The sequence below is a fragment of the Heloderma suspectum genome, chromosome 1 (assembly GCF_057233095.1).
Source record: "Heloderma suspectum isolate Gila_16-S chromosome 1, 16-S_ref, whole genome shotgun sequence".
Lineage (NCBI taxonomy): Eukaryota > Metazoa > Chordata > Lepidosauria > Squamata > Helodermatidae > Heloderma > Heloderma suspectum.
The window spans coordinates 50,337,725-50,358,987 of NC_139458.1; the positions used below are offsets into that span (position 1 = coordinate 50,337,725).

General features: G+C 46.4%; 2 protein-coding genes across 2 annotated transcripts in view; one reads left to right on the top strand and one right to left on the bottom strand.

The window, feature by feature from the left end:
* The window catches only part of LTBP2 (latent transforming growth factor beta binding protein 2), a 201,775-nt gene extending 198,391 nt beyond the window's left edge, over nt 1–3,384 (top strand). The window contains exon 35 of the mRNA XM_084842380.1: nt 968–3,384. Coding sequence (XP_084698506.1) covers nt 968–1,134 — 167 coding nt within the window. The 3' untranslated portion in view covers nt 1,135–3,384. The remainder of the gene's footprint in view (nt 1–967) is intronic.
* Nucleotides 2,765–14,854, bottom strand: NPC2 (NPC intracellular cholesterol transporter 2). The gene is made up of 4 exons (XM_084842390.1): nt 14,670–14,854; nt 7,072–7,179; nt 4,644–4,816; nt 2,765–3,548 (listed from the first exon to the last, which is right to left on the bottom strand). The coding sequence occupies exons 1-4, from the start codon at nt 14,746–14,748 to the stop codon at nt 3,462–3,464; spliced, it is 447 nt and encodes a 148-aa protein (XP_084698516.1). The 5' UTR covers nt 14,749–14,854; the 3' UTR covers nt 2,765–3,461.
* Nucleotides 14,855–21,263: the final 6,409 nt, after the last annotated feature.

Genomic DNA, 21,263 nt, shown 5'->3' on the forward strand with positions numbered 1-21,263 from the left:
GGCAAGCACTGTTGGAAACTGCTGTTGAGAGAGTAACTTCATTTCCATGCTAGATTACTAGTGGGTCCATTTCACAGCACAGAAGTGCCTTATGCCATCAACCCTTGGCAGTGTAGATCCCCAGATCAGATTAGCCCAGAGAGGATGTGAGATCAGTTCCTGGTCCTAGTGGTGGTTGGGTGTTTTGTTTGGTGGATTCTGCTCATTGTAGATGTTTTGTGTGTAGGAAATTTTGAATCAATTCCAGTTTGAGACTTTGCGTACACATCGGAAACTTAGCCATTGTGTGTTCTACACAGCCTCTGGTTATGTTTAAAAGATTATTATCACCTGTGCAGGCTCCTACACAAAGAAGGTGTAATTTTAGTGTAATTTTAAAAGGTGTAATTTTAAAATTTTAAAATTAGGTAATTTTAGTCTCTGGACTTAATGAGTTGGATCCAGATTTAGGCACATGCAACTGGGCTGGTGGAAGCAGACTTCCATGCCTCCTCCCCCACATGGCAGCCCCTTCAGCCCCCTGAAAATGCTACAAAGAGTTGCGGAGGAGTGGAAGCACCTTCCATCCATGGAAGGCAGATCTTGAATCCCAAGCCAATGGTCTTATGGAAGACCCCCTCTTTAGATGGCAATGTGCATTACTTCAAAATGTAGTAAGTCAGCCTTGCTTTGTTTGGGACCCCTCCTGCCTGTTCTGCTTTGCCCCAAAGCTCTGCTCTGACAGCACCACTGTATGCACCACTTGTGCACACACACCAGAAATCTATGACCCAGTGGGAAGCCCTGGTGGTATGCAGATGCTACATGTGTAGAGGCTGATTAATGGAACCCAGAATGGGTGCTTTCATGTGTATTCAGCATTTCATTTAAACTAAGCTCTACTGAGGATACTGGCCAAAGGAAAGTGGGATAGGTTATGTACGCCTGGTCTGAGAAGTACTTTTTTTTTTTTGTACCCCCACATCAGATGTTAATGAGTGTGAGGAAGCAAATGCCTCTATGACCTTGTGTGATGGAAGCACCTGCGAGAACACAGAGGGCTCCTATCGCTGCAACTGCTTGCCTGGCTACATAGCTTTAGCCGAGCCTCACCGCTGCGTGCCAGAGACATCACAGAATCCAGAGGCAGCGTGACTGCAAAAGCAGTGATTGAACAGAGGCAACACTTTCAGCCATTTGCCTTGAGAAATGGAGGTCTGCCCAGCTGGAAAAGAGTTACTGGGATAGCAGCTTTAAAACCTTTTGATTGTTTCCCAGAGAGCAGAAGCTCAACACATCTCACTGTGTTAAACTCACAGGGACAAAGGCCAGTGGGACACTGCAAAGGCCATTGCTGGCTTGCTCAACACAAGCTTCCTGCTTCAGCCACAGCAATAACACTCAGGTCCCAGTCTGCTAATCATGTGCTATTAGATAAGTTTCTATCCCCCTTTTTATCAAAGGTTCTCAGCCCCCAGTTACTAACTTGCACTGTGTGGGCTGACAGAATGTTCACCCCCATTCATCCCTCAGTTCATATCATAATCCAACCCCCAAGAGGCTGGATTATGCCCCCAAGAATTATTCTCACAAGGCCTTATCCCTGTGTACAGTATTCACCTCCCATCCCCCAAGCCCACATTATGTAGGATCTCTACCTTTCACAGAACCATGGCGTTCCAATTTTACTTACAGGCTTTGCCCTACTGTCCTCAGACACACAACCCGAGAATCTAGTCACTCTGTTAGTTGGTCAAGTGATACAGAATGCAGGACCCTTCCAGCTTTGTATGCGAAACAAGCAGCATCTCGCAAGCAACAGAGATATTGATGGACTGTATGTTCCTTCTGCAGTGACTGAGGAACACGCCCATTCTACAGGTGTCATGGGAATTCTAGCTTCTCCTTGCTGAATCAGCCTAGACCCTGTTCAATCCTCCCTCAAAGCCCCTCTCACAAGCAAGACAAGGGAAACAGTCTCCCATATATGAGCCTGGAACAAAGGGTGGCCCTCTTCAGAGCATATGGCATCCTATCTATAGCCTGGCAGTAGCTTGGGCTCCAAAGGGCTTCTTGGCTCAGTCTCTCCGTATTCATCCCAAGCCATGGGCATCCCTGCACTTTCTGTGACTGCTGGAACAATAGTTTGGGAAGCAAGAAGGATTACAGCCCTTTAGGTTTAGGAAGTGCTCTCTGTGGTACTTTCTATTGGGACAAAAATACATGATGTTGTAAATAAAACAATGGGGTTTTTTTGTGACTTATACCTTTATAGACTGGGGCTGCTTATAAGTGTTCCTGCTTCCTCTTTCCCAGATTTAGAGTGAGAAGCCAGTGGGAAGAGGTAGCTAAAAGCCAGATCTTCCTGATTCAATGGGAAAGAAAAACAGAGCTAATTTCTAAAAGGACTCTGAAAGACTGATTGAATGGGAGTATCCTGCCTCCGACCATGTTGTTTTCAGACTCAGCAGTGTCTATATCTCATCCTCAGTCATACACATAAGCTATTCTCTACACTTTCAGAAGCATATGACTAGTGGCAGGAACAGAGCTAAACAAAGGGAACTACAGAAGAGCGAAGACTCTGCAAGTTTCTTCCAACACTTACTTCACCTAGTGTTGGAAAAGCACCTAGAGCAGACTGCAGTTAGTCAGTTAGGTTATGTTCAGCCAGAGACAATTTCCTTTTAAAAGGCCTTCCATTCTCTTTGAATGCACAATGATGGGACACAATAAGCTCCCCGCTACCAAATGCTTCACCATCCCCAGACAAGACAGACAGATGTTTCATCATAAAGAGTTTAATAAAAGAAAGTTATAAAAAGAGGCTGGATTTGGAGAACACCTCCCCCAGCAATGCCAGGTAAGTTACAAGATAGTGCAAAATGGTTAATACAAGTGATCTCTGTGCAGAGACCAAATGCCATTTGGTTTGGCATCTACTGAGAGGATGGTTTTCCCTCTCTGCAGCAAGTAGCCACAGAAGGTGGCTGTTCAGTCTTCTTCTGGCTCCAAGTGACAAATGCAGTTCCAAGGAAAGCTGAGGCCATGATAAAGCAGGCAAGGGGGGTGGGGGAAGAGAAGCAGATGGAAGCCTGTGGCCAGCATCTGACCATGAGAGGCACTTCAATGTTGACAAGCAGCAATCATCCTGATGTTGGTTGGCCCAGTTTCTCTTACTTCCATTCCAAGCAATCAAAATCCTCCCCCATACCACTTCTGTCAATGGTTACAAGAACTTTGCCTTGCCCTGAGTTACAGTGAGACTCCCCCCAACTCCCAGTCTCTCTGGGGTAGGTTAGTTCTGACTAGCACTCCCTTGCTGCATCTTGACTTCGACTGGGGGAGGAGAGCAGTTGTTGCACAAATGCTACAGGAATTAAAGCAAGAAATGCCTTGTACAGCAAAGCATTTGACTCCTCTCTAGACCAACCCCCTTTTTTCCCTTCCCCAGAAGCCCCTGAGGGCTAAGCAGGGTTTTCTTAGCTGGTGATCTGGACAGGAATCTTCCAACAGAACAACATCTCGCCTTGGTCATCAATCAGCTCCCACTTGACAATTAGTTTAAGCTGGAAAAGAGAGGAAAGTAGTGAGAAGAGGTGATCCTCAGGCATTAGGACTTACTTGTGGAAGGGGAGGGAGAGAGAAATTGTCACACCTCAGACCAGTCTGAGGCTAAGATGGGCTTCAAATGCTTCCCATCCAGGCTGGAATCAGTGGATCCCACATTAAGCGGTAAGTTTGACTGCTAAAGAAAGAACACATGCATTCCCTCTACTTTTTCTTCAATATGGCCATCAAGCACAGAATCAGGACTATCTCCATGAACAAAGAGATGATGCCCCTGACCATTTATTACAACCAGTCTGCTGCATTTTCCACCTGCGCCCCTAAGGACTGAGGTAGGGGCATCTATTTCCTCAAGAGTGGTTGGGTCTGGAGCCTTATTCTCACAGACAGAAGATGGCATGGTAAACATGTATGTGGGACATAGTGTTTCAGACTGCAGGTGGGAGCTGACATGACTGAATGCTTCTTCATACAAAGTAATTCCCTACACATAGAAAGCTAGAGAGCCAGTGTGGTGTAGTGGTCAGAGTGTTGGGCTGGGAGTGGGGAAACCTGGTTTCAAGTCCCCACTAGGGGCCATGAAGCTCACCACGTGACTTTCACTGACCCTCAGTGACTCCCAGTCACTGACTCTCAGTTTCACCTACTTCACAGGGTTGTTGTGAGGTTAAAATGGAGAGGAGGAGGATCATGTATGGCACTTTGGGCTCCTTGGAGGAAAAGGCAGGATATATATGTAACAAATGAATAGATGTTGAGAAGAGTTCTAGTCAAGCTGCCTCCCCAACGTGCAGACTTTCTGTGCTGGACAGTATTTTTAATGAGGTGTGGGGGTGGGAAGCTTTCCATCATGTGAAACCTAACACCACCACCCACAGTCTGAAGTGGTGACAAGGGTTTACCACCATCTGCTATTAGTGGCTACTTCCCCCACTCTCCAATCTGGCAAGAGTTGGGCACCTCCCAGGCAAGGAGCAGCCTGATGGTTCTCTGAGTGGCTCCAACACCTCCCATGAAAATCCTATTTCATAAATGAAGTAAAGGCATGTGGAAGGCAATTGTAAGTACTGGGATTAGCCTGTTAAGACACTCACCGATGGGTACTCAGTCTTTACTGGTAGCTTGGTCAGGTAGCTGTAAGAATGGTTCTGCTGTATAGGGCAATTGATCCCAGACTTGCACCCATCTGGCTGATCGAGTGGGAAGGGGATATCCACATGAAGCATTTCTCCATACACTTTTGCTTGGCTGCCCTGGCTGTCAATCTCTGCAGAAGAAGAAATGGATTAGCAAATTACCACTGCCAATCAAAGTAGGAGTTTTTACTGGGCCTGGAATGGGGACTTCCAAGGTTGCATACAAGAGACAAAAGTGCTCTCACTGTGCCACTTCAATGCTGCAGTACATTAAACACATTTCTCACCTACTCTTCTCCTGCATTCTCCTGACTTCTGCATAAGCAAGCACAGTTGGGGGAGACCCTGCCTGCTCTTGTTCTTTGGGGAAAAGGCTGTAGCTCAGTGGAAGAGCAAAAGGCCCTAGGTTCAATCCCTAGAATCTCCAGGTAGGGCTGGGAAAGCTCCCTGTCTGAAACCCTAGGAATCCACTGCCAGTCACTGTCAATGACACTGAGCTAGATATCAATAGTCTGACTCTGTATAAGGCAACTTCTTGTGATCCACTATGGGTGTTTCTACATTAAAGAACACCCCCCCACACACAAAAATCCAAATCCTTTCTGGAACTTCCTGTTTTCAGAGTTTTTTGCGGGATTAGGAAGGGCTCCTTTACACATCAGACACGTGGTTTGAACTGAGGTCTGAACTGAGGGAGTGCGGTCCTCCCTCTTCGGCATGTGTGCAAAGGGGTGGGGGTGGGTTCTTTTTTCCGTAGCTTAACTTCTGCTGTAGTCTTTTCTTGCAGCCCCCAGGAAACCTCTCACTTGCTTCCGAATAGACATAAAATGTAACATTGTGCCATAAGTCTGCAATCCTTGGCACACTTACTACTGTTTGTTGCATTTAAGACTGGAGCACAAAGACAGTTCCACAATCAAAGGCCCTTGTCCAGTAAGCCCCATTGAACTTAATGGGGTGCTCTGAATAAACAGAGGATGTTGCTTCTGAGCTTGGTGGGGTGGGGGATCAGATGTGTCTCCCTTCGTTGCAGGGAGGCATTTTACCCTCTTCTCCCTCCAACTGAGAAATGTGCTCAAGCACTTACATGGCAGACACCTGGGAAATGAGGAGTCCTTCCTCAGCAAGACTTGAGCAGAGGCAGGAGTTGCAATCAACAGGCAATTCTTGCCCTCGTGCCTGTCAAATCTGCTCCTGCATGCCCCACTCCCATCCTCAATGCCTTTGTCATCCTGACAGCGTGCACCCCCAGCAACTGAAAACAAACGCCCACAGCAGGCAGATAGAGTGGTTTCTTCCACTATTGGGGAATTTCACAGGGAGGTCATGCCGCTCCTGTTCCATGGGGTGGAAAAAATACCACAGTTATTGCATTTGGGGAAAACACAGGATAGGCTAGGGGAAATTGCAGGAGACACCCTGGAGGGTAACGACATCTTCTATAGAGCCCGCAAACTTCCATGAGAGAGCCATCTCAGTAGCAGGATAAAAGTTCTGTGTGATGAACCCCTATGTCTAAGAAATTTTATCTCCACCTCCCTCCTCTGAGCTTCTTATGCAGAAAACACTTCCATGTAGGAAAAACCATGAATCTTTACATAGACCATTGCATGCAGGGACTAGAAAGCCACAGCCACTTGCAGCTTTCCAAATGTGTACGTACAGTTGCAATCATTCCATGCAATGATCTAGATGTAGTGTTCATGGTTCTGTCAGGGTGGACACTGAGCCCACAGAATCCCAGAGTAGTTCTGATTCTGAGGAAGAGCAGTCGCTCCTGGGAGAGGAGCACGCTCCTCTTTCCCAGGGCTCACAGGTGACGGAGATTCCTCCCACCAGCATTCCTAGCTTAGATAGCAGTCCAGGGAGTGACAGAGCGCGGATAGCAGACTTGGTGGACGCGCGATGCCGACAGCGGCGCCAAATGGAGGGCGCAGAAAGGAGGCATAGTGCCCGGTTGGCGCGCAAACAACGGTTGCGCCCAGAAGATCCAAGGGAAAAGGGGAGGGACTCTCCCTAGTCCTTAAGTTCAGGGGTCTGCCAGTAATTCCCTTGCAAACGGGGACCAACTGTTCCAACTTAGGGCATAGGTACTCTGCTGCTCAGATCTAGTTGCTACCTGTAGAGTTGTTAAGTTATAAAAGAAGAATAAAGCTTTGAAAGGAATCCCTTTTGTCTGTGTCTGGACTTTGCTACTGGATTAGACTGAGAGAGACCTCCAAGGAGCCCTTGACAGGTTCTTCCTAAATGGAGGTGCTTTCCATGTAAAATAACTGGAAGAGTTGAATCATCCCCAGTTCAAATGCTGAACACAAACTCTGAAAAAGCTTCAGTCTAAAAGATACTAATGTCTTAAGGAAGTCTGAAATCAACAGGCTATACTTACTACTAGTAAACGTGACATTGACACTGTAGGACTCTCCTTTGTGGAGAAGACAAGGTTGTGTAGGGCAAGGACTCACGTTGACCTCCGAAATACTTCCATCTTTGGAACCTGTGAGGGAGGAGGGAAACAAAGAAATCCATAATCGTAATGCTCTTGCTATTCAAAGCAGTCTCTTGGATGCAACGCCATGACTGTCATTGGTCAAAAGTCCAGAGTACCATACAAGAACCTGTAAAGTTTACCCTCATTCACACAACCACATTTTATATGACAACTTCAGCTCCCAATGATGGCTTGACTCCGCGAGTCAAACTACCACAATTTGGCTACCATGGATACTATTGGGAAAATGCAGCCTGTAATTTTAGGGAAATACTTTTGATTGCAAAGAGATTTTGAGAGAGAATCCTGAGATGGTTAGGGGACAGAAAACAATTTCTGCAACATTTCACAACAGAATGCTAATGCAGAATAGATTACACATCCCACAATGGGGAGGCACAACTACTCCACAATGCTTACAAGAGCACCACCTGAACGACTGCATTTTAAAAAAAGTTTTAAATAAATAAATTACATCCTTGAAACCACATCTTAGAAATGGTCAGGTTGCATCAGAAATGAAGTGATGTCACAGAAGTTGAGTACTGATGGTGAGGAAAACCACCTGGGATCCTATTTATTGATCAGGCTTATACCTCCTAGCTGAATGCAGAATTCTTTGCAGCGAATTTCATTAAATTTCAGCCAAGGTATAGTCCTTGAGAGTAGATGGCTTCTTCTTTATTTAAAAAAAACCTGGAACAGCTGCAAATGTTTGAACCAGTGAAGTGGCTATGAGAAGCAACACATTAAAAGACTCAGCTGAAGGAGGAAAGGCTCCATAACCTGGATCTGCATTATGCCACACACCTCCAATGCTAAACATACTACTTGGAAATAAGCTTCACTGAAACTACTACCGTTCGTTGCATTTAAGACTGGAGTACAAGGAGGGTTCCACAACCAAAGGCCAGCGAAATTGACCAAATGCATAGAGGTGACATGCTCAAGGATGCTGTGGTGGAACCATTATCTTCCTTCCTCTTACAAATCCCACCAAGTATCTGATAGACAACAGATGACTTGCTATCCCTAGTAAAGCCTGCAGTGTTACTTGTATCTAGGCCCCCAAAGGGTTTTTTATGTAGATGACAAAGTTACATGTAAACAAACCAGACGGTGAATCAAGATGAAGTAGCACAATCTAGTTAGGCTGAGGTTTACGGGGACAGACGAATGAGGTTCATTCGCAATCTTCCATGAATGAAATCAAAACAGATTGATATTTGTGCAAGTATGATCACCCTGTTTTATATCCCACATCAATAAATTCAGCCTTCCACAGCCTAGTGCCCTCCAGATATGTTGGACAGCAACTCCCACCATTCCCAGGTATACTGGTTTGGATGATGGGAGTTGTAGTCCAACAGATCTAGAATGAGCCAGGTTGAGGAAGGCCAAATTAACTCATCTTCCTATTTTCTAGGATAACAGCTCCTCGGGTATTTGTTTGTTTTATACAAACAGCACTGTCCCATTTTCACCAGTTTCCTGACTAAGCATTCTCCCAGGAAGGCAGCCATCAAATGAAGCAATCTGAGCATGTTGTTAAGACTTCAGTAAAACATTCACAGAGTAAAAATTAACCCTGCAGCCTGTCAGTTCTCACTGCTTTTTAGTGGGACATACTTCTGAGTAAATATGCATAGGATTGTGCAGTAAAAGTAAGTCCCAATGCATTCAATGGGGCTACCTCATGGGTAAGTATGCCTAGGATTGAGGCCTTAATTATGGATCTGAATCTTTCCAAGTCCAGCATTAAAACTAACAGTACAATCCTACATGCACTAGTAGAGTTTACCCCCTAGTAGATGTGTTTATGACTGCAGCCTAAGTCACAAAAATTAGAACTGAACTCATTCAAACATGTTACTTCTTTAAATACAATGTTGAGAGAAGAGTTTGATACATCGTGTTTCAAGGTAAAAGTATCCCCCATCCTCCCCAGAATATGTGAGGGCCAATTCAGACTTTTTGAGGCAAACACATTTGCCATATTTATACCAGTGTTTGCAGTGGTAAAAATCTGGGTTGGATCCAGACTTAGTCATACCTAGAGTAGACCCAAATAAATTAATGGGATTTAAGTTAGTAATGACTAGCTTAAACCACATTAATTTTAATGAGTCTACTCTTAAGTTTGACTAAGTCTGGATCCAACCCCATAAGGTATTAAAGGGAGACATGTGTCACCAAACATTGTAAGACATGTAGTGAACATGACCTGGGGGCTCCAACTGCCCTGTGGTAGCACACATCTACTTATCCCCAACTGTTCATTATTTGCTAGCAAAATGGCATCTTTACGGTGTGTGCAAGCAGAAAGCCTGTATATTACAAAGGCCCCTAGGTTGTACAATCCCTGTGTGAGATCTCTCAGTGAGGTTAGGCCACGCCATATCAGAAGTGCCCTCAGCACAAAGTTATTCTCACATGAAGAGCTTTTATTTTCCCCACGGGAATGAATGGCAAATATTAATTCATATGTAAGAAAATAGAGAGGTATGCTCAGGGACATCTCTGGGGTGAGAGCTAAACCTGTTCCATGACCCAGATGATCCCAGCCACTAAGAAACATGCATGCTTCTATGTCCTAACTTCCAAGGACCTTACAATCTAAAATTTGACACTGAGGAGAGAGGAAATGAACAATAGGATGAATGCCAACAAATGCATTTCACCTCTGCATTTTACATTGTTTAGCACTGAAAGCACCAGCCTACCCATAGCAAATACACTGAAAAGTGTGAATCAGCCCTGTGTCCTTCATAAAATTACTTGTACATTCACATGACTAGTGATGCATCAGTCTTTCATTCATAGTTGAGTTTCCCCAGCTATGCAGGCAGGAAGTTGTGGCCTCATGCAACTGCTGAATTTGTATTTAAATAGCTAATAAATTTTAAAACCTCTCTGTCCAAGAGCAGAACAAAACAGGCCAGTCACAATATCCAGACCTATGCATGATTATTCACATGCAACCCCCACTGAATACAATGGGATTTACTCTCCAGTAAGTGTATTAGTGGGGCCGCGGTGGCTTAGTGGTTAAGACGCTGAACTGCAGACCAGGTCGGCAGGAGAGCAGTTCGAGACCCGAGTGCCACATGACGGAGTGAGCTCCCGTCTTCAGTCCCAGCTCCTGCCAACCTAGCAGTTCGAAAGGAAGAAATTGCAAGTAGATAAATAGGTACCGCCTCGGCGGGAAAGGTAACAGCGTTCTGTGCACCTCAGTGTTCAGTCATGCTGGCCACATGACCACGGAAGCGTCTTTGGACAGCGCTGGCTCTTCGGCTTAGAAATGGGGATGAGCACCACACCCTAGACACGACTGGTTGGGGACACCTTTACCTTTTTCTTTTTTTTTTTAAGTGTATTTCAGGCTGTACCTTCATGGTGCAATCCTATGCATGTTTATGCAGAAGTAAGTCCTACTATGTCCAATGTGGTTTACAGCCTATTTAGTGAGTTTACGATTACTGCCTTAAAGTGCAATCCTATACATATCTACTCAGAAGTAAATTTCATTATGCACAGGGGGTTTACTCCTGGCTAACTGTGCATTGGCTTGAACTGTTTGCCGCTGCCATTTGCGTTCCTTATTTTGGGCCGTCTTAGTCTACATAAATAATTACGTAGACTAAGACGGCAAAAATAAGGGGAACGCAAATAGCGTCCACTACGCTATTTGCATTCCCTTTATTTTCGCCGTCTTAGTCTACGTAAATATTTACATAGATTAAGACGTCAAAAATAAGGAACGCAAATGGCGGCGGCTGTAGCCACCGCCATTTGCATAAGTGTCGTCCCCCCCCCCCCGAGCCCTCCGCGGCCGGAAATCGGGCTGCGGACAGCTCTGGCCTGGCTGGGCCTGGCCAGCTGCTCCGCAGAGCTGCCGCGGACCACAGCCGGCCGCGGAGGATTCCGGGGGGTGGAGGAATGAAGTGCCTCCCCCCCCTCCGTCCAGGATTCTGGGGGGAGGGACAGAACGCCTTCCCCGCCCATAAACATAATCTGCGAACAGGTAAGTGATTTTCGTACATCCCTATTCCTACCACAGGAGCAAGGAAATGGTGTGAGCACACAAGGATGTTTCCTGGTTTCAAAGAAAAAACTACATCTATATTGGCAGTCTCTGCAAGAAGCATGGCCGCTTCCCACATGATATGTTTCCGCATAGAAATATTCTCTGTGTAGGGAAGACATGGCATATGAAGCAGCCCCTGAAGAAAACAAAAGTGGGTGTCTGGGGATAACTGTGGTGCGGGAATGGAAGTTCTTCATTCTGCAACAGGTTTCATTCTCCCCAACTCCAGAACTCCTATTTTCTGTCTTAACAGATCCACTGGCCCTCTAAAATTTTCCCGTGAGAACCAACTCCTTTTTTTCTCCCCAAAACAATTTGAACACAAAATGCGAACCAACTTGCCACCCCAAACAAAACAACCAACACCCACAAACCAGTTTCCTGAATCTATTGAATAAAAGACATGATCTTAGAAGGAGCTCCTAATGCGGGCAAGAGCTGAAAGAAACTTCAAAGAGATAGAGACTCTATATTGACCCTGTATTAAAACGTGATAGTGCTAGAGAATAAGGAAACATCACATTGCATTCCAATTACTTGCCCAGCAATGGAGGAAACCAGCTCCCCCCCCCCCGTACATTTAAGATACATTCTATCAGATAAATTTTCTGATACAGTTAAGAGTCATGTTTCCCAGAACTTATCTGGTTAAACAACACCGGCAATGCCAAGCTACTTTGAGCTATCTTTCCCAGTAAGATTGGGCAACACTATCGAATGAATATAGAACAAAGTCTACTTAAATGTCAAATTGTTATAAACACTTTTTTTAAATGATGGAATGAAGGAAAGTGGCATATGAGCCAATACCTCTGAGCTAAAAGAAATTAGAGCATATTACTCGACTTTTGAGCTCTCAGTCTGTGACCATGCATGAATTTGCATTACGTGACTCTCTTAAAGAGACCACATATGTGCACTTGCGGCAAGAGTTTTAGAGTAGGGGAAATTTGCATACTTTTGCCACCCAATGAGAAGTCAGGGCATGTTTGTTGGGTGAGATGGGCTCTCAGACGCACATATTTGGTGCTACATATAAGGCACTGGGCATCCTTGCAGAGCTCCTGCCAACCCAACACAGCAGATGTAATATGCTTGTGGGTTTTGCATTGGCAACCACACAATGCCTGCATGGCATCTTACTTTGTTATTGGTTTTCACATTGCTAGTTTTGTACTAAGCATCAAACCAGTAGCATCAGAGCTCCCATATGGATATGCCTTTGAAAGTGCAAAGCTTCTATGAAAGCAGAACTGACCTTTCATTCTAGCTGTCTAGTAACATCTGTGAACTAACATCTGATGCAAGATTTGTGGTATCACAAGCAGGTTGAATCACATAGTATTGTCAGTTATTTATTTGAGGCCAAATAGAAATGTTGCTAGCAATGAGTCTTACCTTGGCCTTCAGACAATCTAGATGTGGAGACAGCAGATCTACATATGAAATGAGGTTGCCCTCAAGGTCACATCTGCTGGTGCCGTGTCGAAACCCCACCTGCCTTTTTCGCTGGGATGTTGAGAATTTCAGAGAAATTTCTCAGGGTGCGGGACTTCAGTGCTTACCTTTCTGTAAGAAAGTGGCTGAGGGGCTTGTGTGTGCTCTTTCTTTTACCACCGCCACCCCTTTCTTGTTCTTGCAGACTCTCTGGCTGCTTGAGCTTCTTCAAAAGCCCACTAGAGAAATTGGCCAGGACTTCCTCTCTTGGGGCTTCCCTGTGCTGCTGCCTGCAGAGTGCCTGAAAGCTGAGCCAGGAGTTGTTGTTATACTTCTTATTCTAATCACTGTTGTTGTTAAAAGGCCTTTTAATAACAACAAAGCAAAACCAAAAATGCCTCTTTCAAGGGAGGAAGTTCTGGCTAAGTCCTCTAGGGGGGCTCTTCAAAAAACTCAAGTAGCCAGAAAGGCTGCAAGGATTGAATGGGGGGAAATGGTAGAAGAAACAGCACACACAAACCCCTCAGCCACCTCCTTACAGTACGGTAAGCACTGAAGCCCTGCACCCTGAGAAATTTCTCCGAAATACTCACCACTTCTCACAATTTTTCAGTGCAATTTCTTTTCACACACACACCCTGCAACAAATGGTTGAAAATAAATAGATCAAAAATTCAGCACAGTGCTACAAAATACTGTGCAAGCTTTTGAGTTCCCCCAAATTCTTTATCAGGCAAGACATTAAAAAAAAAGCAAAAAGAAATGGTGAGGAAGGAAAAAAGTGGCTGATGCTGAAGCCATGGAGTCTGCATTTGGTTACAGTCTTAAGATGGAAAGTGGGAGGAGGCTGCAGATATTCAAATGAAGCTCTACTAGGTACTGAGATAGTGTTGCCTGCACTCTGGACTTTCCCAGGGGCTACTGGGAAAAATAAACAATGGGTGATCCTGCATTTTTGAAAATATAAAACCAAGCCGTTAACTATCCCTTATGTGTGTTTGCCCACGTATGTTGATTAAAGCTGCTGGCTGCCCATGCTCTGCTTCTCCCCAGTTGTTTTTTCTAATGGGGCTCTGAAACCAGGAGAAGCCCCTGCCAGGAGAAAAATAGCTGGAGAGAAGCGGTCTCAAGGAGAAAAGTGGGAAGTTCAGGTCCCCCCTCCGATATGCTGAAGGTGCATTTGAAATCTTCCTCTCACCACCCCACTTTGTAAGGCATCAGTAGGAAAGGGCTGGCTCCTGCCATTGCGTTAGTTGCAACTTCAGACCATTAGTCAGCAACTAGTTTTACTAGAGGGCTGGTTGGAGAATGTGGCTCTCAACATAGCAGTTATTCCTACTGCCACAACTGTTGGTCCCTCCATATAACCTCTGGCCCTACACTGGCTTGAAGATACTGCATATCCCTCGTCCTGTAGCAGGCATAATACGAAGACTGTTTCAAGAGGTTTGTGTGACCAAAGTAACATGCACATGGGCTGCCCAGCCCCAACTATCACGTTCTATGACATTCTCAGAAGTGGTGTCTTTTGCGCCACTTAGGAAAAAAAGAAGCCCTAATAGAAGAAGGAAAGGGGGGCGGCAGGGGCTCCTGCTGCAGTAGCAGGAAAATGTGGGCAAACAGCGGAGCAGCAGTTTGGACACAGGTATGTGGCTAAAGAGATTGGGCGGTGCCCCACCCAGAGAGCCTCCTTTTCTCCAGACCGGTAGTTCATGCCTTGGTGGCCTGGCTGCCAAGCTTTCGCCCACTCGGACGTGGAACGGCCACCCTCTGGTGGGAGTGGGCACCTGTCCAGTCCGACAGGCGCAGGGTATCCCACCAATGTTCACTCACGCGCCGGCCCGCCTCCCTGCATCTCACCCACCTCCGGGGCCAGCGCACTCCCCGCAAGCGGCAGCGCCATGCGTCCCGGCGAAGGAGGAGCGCCCGGCTGCGAGGGAGGAGCTCGGCGGGCGAGGGAAGGGCTACTCACCGCAGTCGACGAACTTGAGCGGCTCGGCCAGCACCGCCGAGCTGGCGGCCAGGAGCAACGTCAGCATCAGAGCCAGCATGGTGGTGGCGGAGTCTCGCCGTCCCAAAGAGCAAGCGACTTCTCCCGGTCGCCTGCTGAGCCAGCAGCGGGGAAGCGCCGAGCTATGACTCTGCGGCGGCGGCGTCACGTGAGGCCGGCCCGGCCCCTACGCGGTCACCTGACGGGGCCGGGCGCGCCCGCCCGCCCTTGGCTGGCGCCTGGCAAGGACCGCGGCGGGGTCGCTCGCCCCCACGTCCCGTGGTCGTCGAGGCCGGGAAGCGCAGCGAAGCGAAGCGGGCGCGGAGCCACGAAACCCGCCGGTCGCCCCTCTCCGGCGAGCGGGGGAGCGGCACGCGGGGTGGCGTTCTTTTGCAGCCGCCTTGCGGCGCGTTTGCTGACAAGGAAAACCCCGCGCTGGCGATAGTGGCAGCCAGGGCGTACTTTCGCGCAGGCCTGGAACCACGCTTGCTCCACGGAAGCAGGTTCCGTCGCAACCGAAATAAATGTGCAGGGCCACTGAAACAGTGCTAGTTTTACTACTTGGGCCCGGCCGTTGCTTCAGGACTCCTGGGACCTTTCTCGTGCTGAAAAAGCATTTGAAACCGGACTGGAGCGTGGGAAGGGGAATTCCATTTCTCAGAAGGGTTCAGTTCCCTTCAACACACTGCGTATTGAAAGAGGGGGCCCTACTCCAGCGTTCCCCAACCTGGCGCCCACCAGATGTGTTGGAATACAACTCCCATCAACCCCCACACATAAGCCAGGGGGTGATGGGGGCTGAAGGTTGAGGAAAGCTGTTCTACGCTTTGGGTATTCAGACAAAGCCCATATGGGCACAATAGACAGCTATGCTGGCTGGGGAATGCTAGGAGTTGAAGGACTTTTTTCTGTCTTAACATACATAGGATTGCACTGTTTGGCACCCACATCCACGCGTGTTTTTTGGAATGAGCAACTTTGTCGCATCATCTGGTTGAGAATCTAAGCTTTGCACACCACGTGGCCACTGTCCAAGACTACACCTTGTGGAAGAGGTGGTAGTAAACTAACTACCACCTCCATCCTTCCCCCAGCTGGTCTACAACTCCCACTATTTGCAGCCAGGTTGGGTAAGGCTTCTTGAAAGAGATCTTGGTGTTGCGATGGACAGCTTGATGAAAATGTCAACTCAGTTTTTTCCCCATTCCTTTATTTTTGCTTTGGTTGATTTTATTTTGGAAAACTAATAAAATCTTTTTATAAAGAAAATGTCAACTCAGTGTGCAACTGCTGTAAAAAAGGCAAACTCTGTGTTAGGCATAATTAGGAAAGGAATTGAGAATAAAACTGCCAATACCATGCAAAGTTGTGGTGCAACCACACTTAGAATACTGTGTATAATTTTGATCACCGCATGTAAAAAAATATATTGTAGAGCTGGAAAAAGTGCAGAGAAGGGCAGCTAAGGGAACAATCCTATGCGGATACACAGCTACCTCCGAATTTGGAGGCCACTGCCTATCCAATGCAGGGCGGGAGGAGTGCAGAGAGGACTGTCTCCTCCATGCTCCAGCCGCCCTGCATTCGCAGCTACATGGCTGATTTTGGCTGTCTAGCCGCAGGTCATCGGAGCATGGGGTGAGGAGGCTGGACAAAACATAGGAAATGTCGTACCGGCACTTAAGAATGCCCTGCACCCAGGAACACCCCCCTTTGTCCACTCCACACTGCTCTGTAGATTGTGGGGATCTGTGCTGCCTACAAGGTGGCAGGGGAGGGATGGGGAGGCAGTTCTCCGGGAACCAACCAATCCTATAGCCATCTAGCCGCTGTCTAGTGGCCATAGGATTGTGCCCTAAAATGATCAGATGTCTGGAGTAAGGGAAGGTTACAACAGCTGGGATTGTTTAGCTTGGAAAAAAGGCAAGTAAAGGGAGACATGACAAAGGTGTACAAAATTATGCATAGTGTGGAGAATATGGATAGAAATACATTTTTCTCCCTCTCTCATAATACTAGAACCCAGGTTCATCCCATGAAGCTGATTGGTGGGAGGTTCAGGACAGATAAAAGATAGTACTTCTTCACACAGCACATAGTTAAACTATGGCATTCACTACCACAAGAATAAAGAATAAATTCCTCCTTTATTACTCTAGGATGAACTGCATCCTAGAGTAATAAAGGAACTGGCAGAAGAACTCTCAGAACCGCTGTCTATTCTCTTTGAGAAATCATGAGGACGGGTGAAGTGCCAGATGACTGGAGGACGGCTAATGTCCCTATCTTCAAAAAGGGTAAAAAGGAGGAACCTGGGAACTACAGACCAGTCAGTCTGACATCAATCCCTGGGAAAATTCTGGAGCAGATGATAAAGCAATCCATCTGGAAGCACCTTGAAAACAGTGCAGTGATTGGATTTGTCAAAAACAAGTCCTGCCAGACAAATCTGATCTCATTTTTTGATCAAGTAACCTCCCTTGTGGACCGTGGGAATGCTGTAGACATCATATACCTCGACTTCAGCAAAGCTTTCAACAAAGTGCCCCATGATATCCTGATGAGCAAACTAGCTCAAAGTGGGCTAGATGAAACAACGATCATGTGGATCCACAGTTGGCTACAGAATCGGACTCAAAGAGTGCTTATCAATGGGACCTTCTCAAGCTGGGGAGAGGTAACGAGTGGGGTACCGCAGGGCTCAGTCCTGGGCCTAGTGCTCTTCAACATTTTTATTAATGACTTGGAGGAGGAGGTGCAGGGAATGCTGATCAAATTTGCAGATGACACAAAGTTGGGTGGGATAGCTAATACTTTGGAAGACAGAAACAAAATTCAAAGTGATCTGGATAGACTGGAGCGCTGGGCAGAAAACAACAGAATGACATTTAATAGGGATAAATGCCAAGTATTGCACCTAGGAAAAAGAAACCAAATGCACAGTTACAAGATGGGGGATACATGGCTCAACAACTACAAGCGAGAAGGATCTTGGAATTGTTGTCTATCACAAGCTGAATATGAGCCAACAATGTGATGTGGCTGCAAAAAAGGCCAATGCTCTTTTGGGCTGCATTAATAGAAGCACAGCTTCCAAATCCCGGGAAGAACTAGTTCCCCTCTACTCAGCACTGGTTAGGCCTCATCTGGAGTACTGTGTCCAGTTCTGGGCACCACACTTTAAGAAGGATGCAGACAAACTGGAGAGGGTTCAGAGGAGGGCAACAAAGATGATCAGGGGACTGGAAACAAAGTCCTATGAAGAGAGACTGAAAGAACTGGGCATGTTTAGCCTTGAGAAGAGAAGATTGAGGGGAGATATGATGGCACTCTTCAAGTACTTGAAAGGTTGTCACAGAGAGGAAGGCCAGGATGTCTTCTCGATCATGCCAGCATGCAGGACACGGAAGAATGGGCTCAGGTTACAGGAAGCCAGATTCTGGCTGAACATCAGGAAAAACTTCCTGACTGTTAGAGCAATACGACAATGGAACCAATTACCTAGGGAGGTGGTGGGCTGTCCCACACTGGAGGCCTTCAAGACAAGGCTGGACAGCCATCTGTCAGGGATGCTCTGACTTGGATTCCTGCACTGAGCAGGGGGTTGGACTCTATGGCCTTGTAGGCCCCTTCCAACCCTACTATTCTGTGATTCTAAGATGTGGTGATGGCCACCAATTTGGATGGCTTTAAAAGGGGGTTAGACAAATTCCTGGAGGAGAAGGCTATCAATGGCTACTAGTCCTGATGGCTATGTGCTTACTCCAGTATCAGAGGTAGTACGCCTGTGTACACCAGTTGCTGGGGAATATGGGCAGTAGGGTGCTGTTGTGCTCATGTCTTGCTTGTGGGTCTCCCATTGACAGCTAGTTGGCTACTGTGTGAACAGAACGCTGGACTAGATAGACCCTTGGTCTGATCCACTATGGCTTTTCTTATGTTCTTAACTAGTGCCAGAAACCGCTCCAAGAACTATGTATCAGACAAATGTCTCATCCAGCAATTTAAACCCTATTGGAAGCATATGTGTTATTAGCATGTCAACAGCAGTGTGTTCTCCTTGAGGCCCTGTGTCCCAACATACTATTTCTCTATATCTTCTAGAACTAGTTGCTGTTAAAGGCAGGATACTGGTGTAGAATAAACCCCTTGGTTACAAACCCTGTGCATCATCAGACTGCTTAAGTCTAAATAAAGTCAATGGGATTTACACAGGTCAGCTGCCCACAGGATTTCCACCTTAATCTGGGTCTGTATGGATATCCTTATACTCCTGAGATACTCATCTCTGTTTATGGGTAATAACCAGTGCATTGAATTGTGCCCAGGAATGGACTCCTACCCACAACTCAAGGTGCTGCAGAGTAGCACATGTGTGCTGCCCAGAAGCTACAGAAAGTACAAGCAGCCTGCAGTTTGGTTCAGCCTGTATAGCAGACAGGCTGTCAAGTGAAGAAAATACTTTCTTTTTTGTGGGGGGCAATTCTGGTCTGAGGGGATAGAATCTTAGATATACCATTCCAAGTGCTGACATGCAGTACATGAAATGTCAACATATTTATTTATTTTATTACATGTCTATACTGTTCACTAGCCAAAGCTCTCTGGGTGGTTCACAACAATTAAAACCACAAAATACAGCATAAAATATATCATAAAAATGAAACTTTAAAATACAGTAAAAAGTAAAAACTAGAATAAAACCTAGTAGCAATGCAGGGGTTTAAAATACAGTACAGGTTTAAAACAACAGAACTAAAAGACTAAAATGCCTGAGAAAATAAAAAGGTCTTCATCTGGCTCCAGAAAGAGCACAATGTAAGTGCCTGGCAAGCCTCTCTGGGAAGCTCATTCCACAACTGGAGTGCCCCAGTTACAAAAAAAAGGCCTACCTACTTCGTTTCCTTTGGCAAGGGCTCCTGAAGAAGGACCACTGAAGACAGTAATTCAGTCTGAAAATGGTGCTGACTCTTGAGTATTTGAACCTGCTCCCCTACCTGCTCCCCCTGCTGTGCTGCCTCCAGTTCCAAATTATTGCCCAGGGATAATATTGCCAGGGGAGGGTATAATGCATGTGCCACAACTGTGCCATATTATGCCATTTCACTGGGAATAGGAATACTCCCCTTGACTGGCATTCTATGACCTTCCAAACCCATCAGAGCCATCAAAGCCCATGCAAACATCTATCAAATATACAAATGCAAAGAAAACAACAACAGAGTACCTTCAGAGTACCAACAACAGAGTCTTGTGGTACCTTGAAGGCTACCCGATTTATTATGGGATAAGCTGTTGTGGACTGGTGTCCAGCCCATCAGTCCATGAACACTGATGCCATCATAAATGTGTTTATCTTTAAGATGCCACAAGACTCTTTGCACTAGGTTTTGCTGTAATAGACTAACATGGCTACCCCCCCCCCCGAAATTGTTGCATATGTAACGGTAAGCGGGGAGTGGTGAGAATTTTCAAGCAATAAAGGCAGATCTGACCAGCTTTAGACACAGTGGTACAGGTGTACAAAAAGGTAAAGGTGTCCCCAACCAGTCGTGTGCGACTCTAGGGTGTGGTGCTCATCTCCATTTCTAAGCTGAAGAGCCAGCGCTGTCCGAAGACGCTTCCGTGGTCATGTGGTCGGCGTGACCAAACACCGAGGTGCACAGAACACTGTTACCTTTCCCGCCGAAGCGGTGCCTATTTATCTACTTGCAATTTCTTGCTTTCGAACTGCTAGGTTGGCAGAAGCTGGGACTGAAGACAGGAACTCACTCCGTCACGCAGCACTCAGGTCTCGAACTGCTGTCCTGCCAACCTTCCAGTCTGCAGTTCAGCGTCTTAATTCATAGGATGGTGCTGTATGGCTATGGCTACTAACTAACTTGCCATCAATGTAAACACAGCAGTGCAGACCTGCATTATGAGTGATCCATCCTGAACTACTTCAAATGGGTTTGGACCACATAGTGCCCCCACTTCTCACCACAGTTAACTCAGCCTTAAGCCAGCAAGACTATACATAGCTCCACTGAAGTTAAGGAGACTGTGCCATAGTCGATCATTTGAAGACTGCAGCCTGAAGATTTTAGCTTCTGGGAACCTTTAGCCCATTTCATAAGGTTGGAAATGCTCCTTTATTTAGATAGGATAGGGGCCTTTTGCCTTGCCTTTATCTCAAAGATGATAACCAGATCACTTGAAGGTCATCCTAGAGATGCCTCTCCTGTCCTTGTCAGAGCAGCAAGAAGGAACTGGTAGCAAGCAACATATGTTAAGCTTCCCCCGGCACACACACTTTGCTTGTTCAGCATATCCCTTTTACCTACATAGTGGGAGCTCAATTCACTGAGCTCAAGGCATGTTCTGAAGAGGTAGAGGAAATAACACAGAAAAGACTAGAGTACAGTTGTTGGGAGTGACATGGGGGCGGGGTCCTTCCTCATCAAGTTATAATGACAGAGTTCAGTGGCAGATTAGATTGTTGTTAAAAGAGGGTTACTCTGTGCAGTGGGGACTGACCACTCAGGATTGCTGGAAATATGGGAACCAAACACGCTATCTGCACAAAAAGTTACT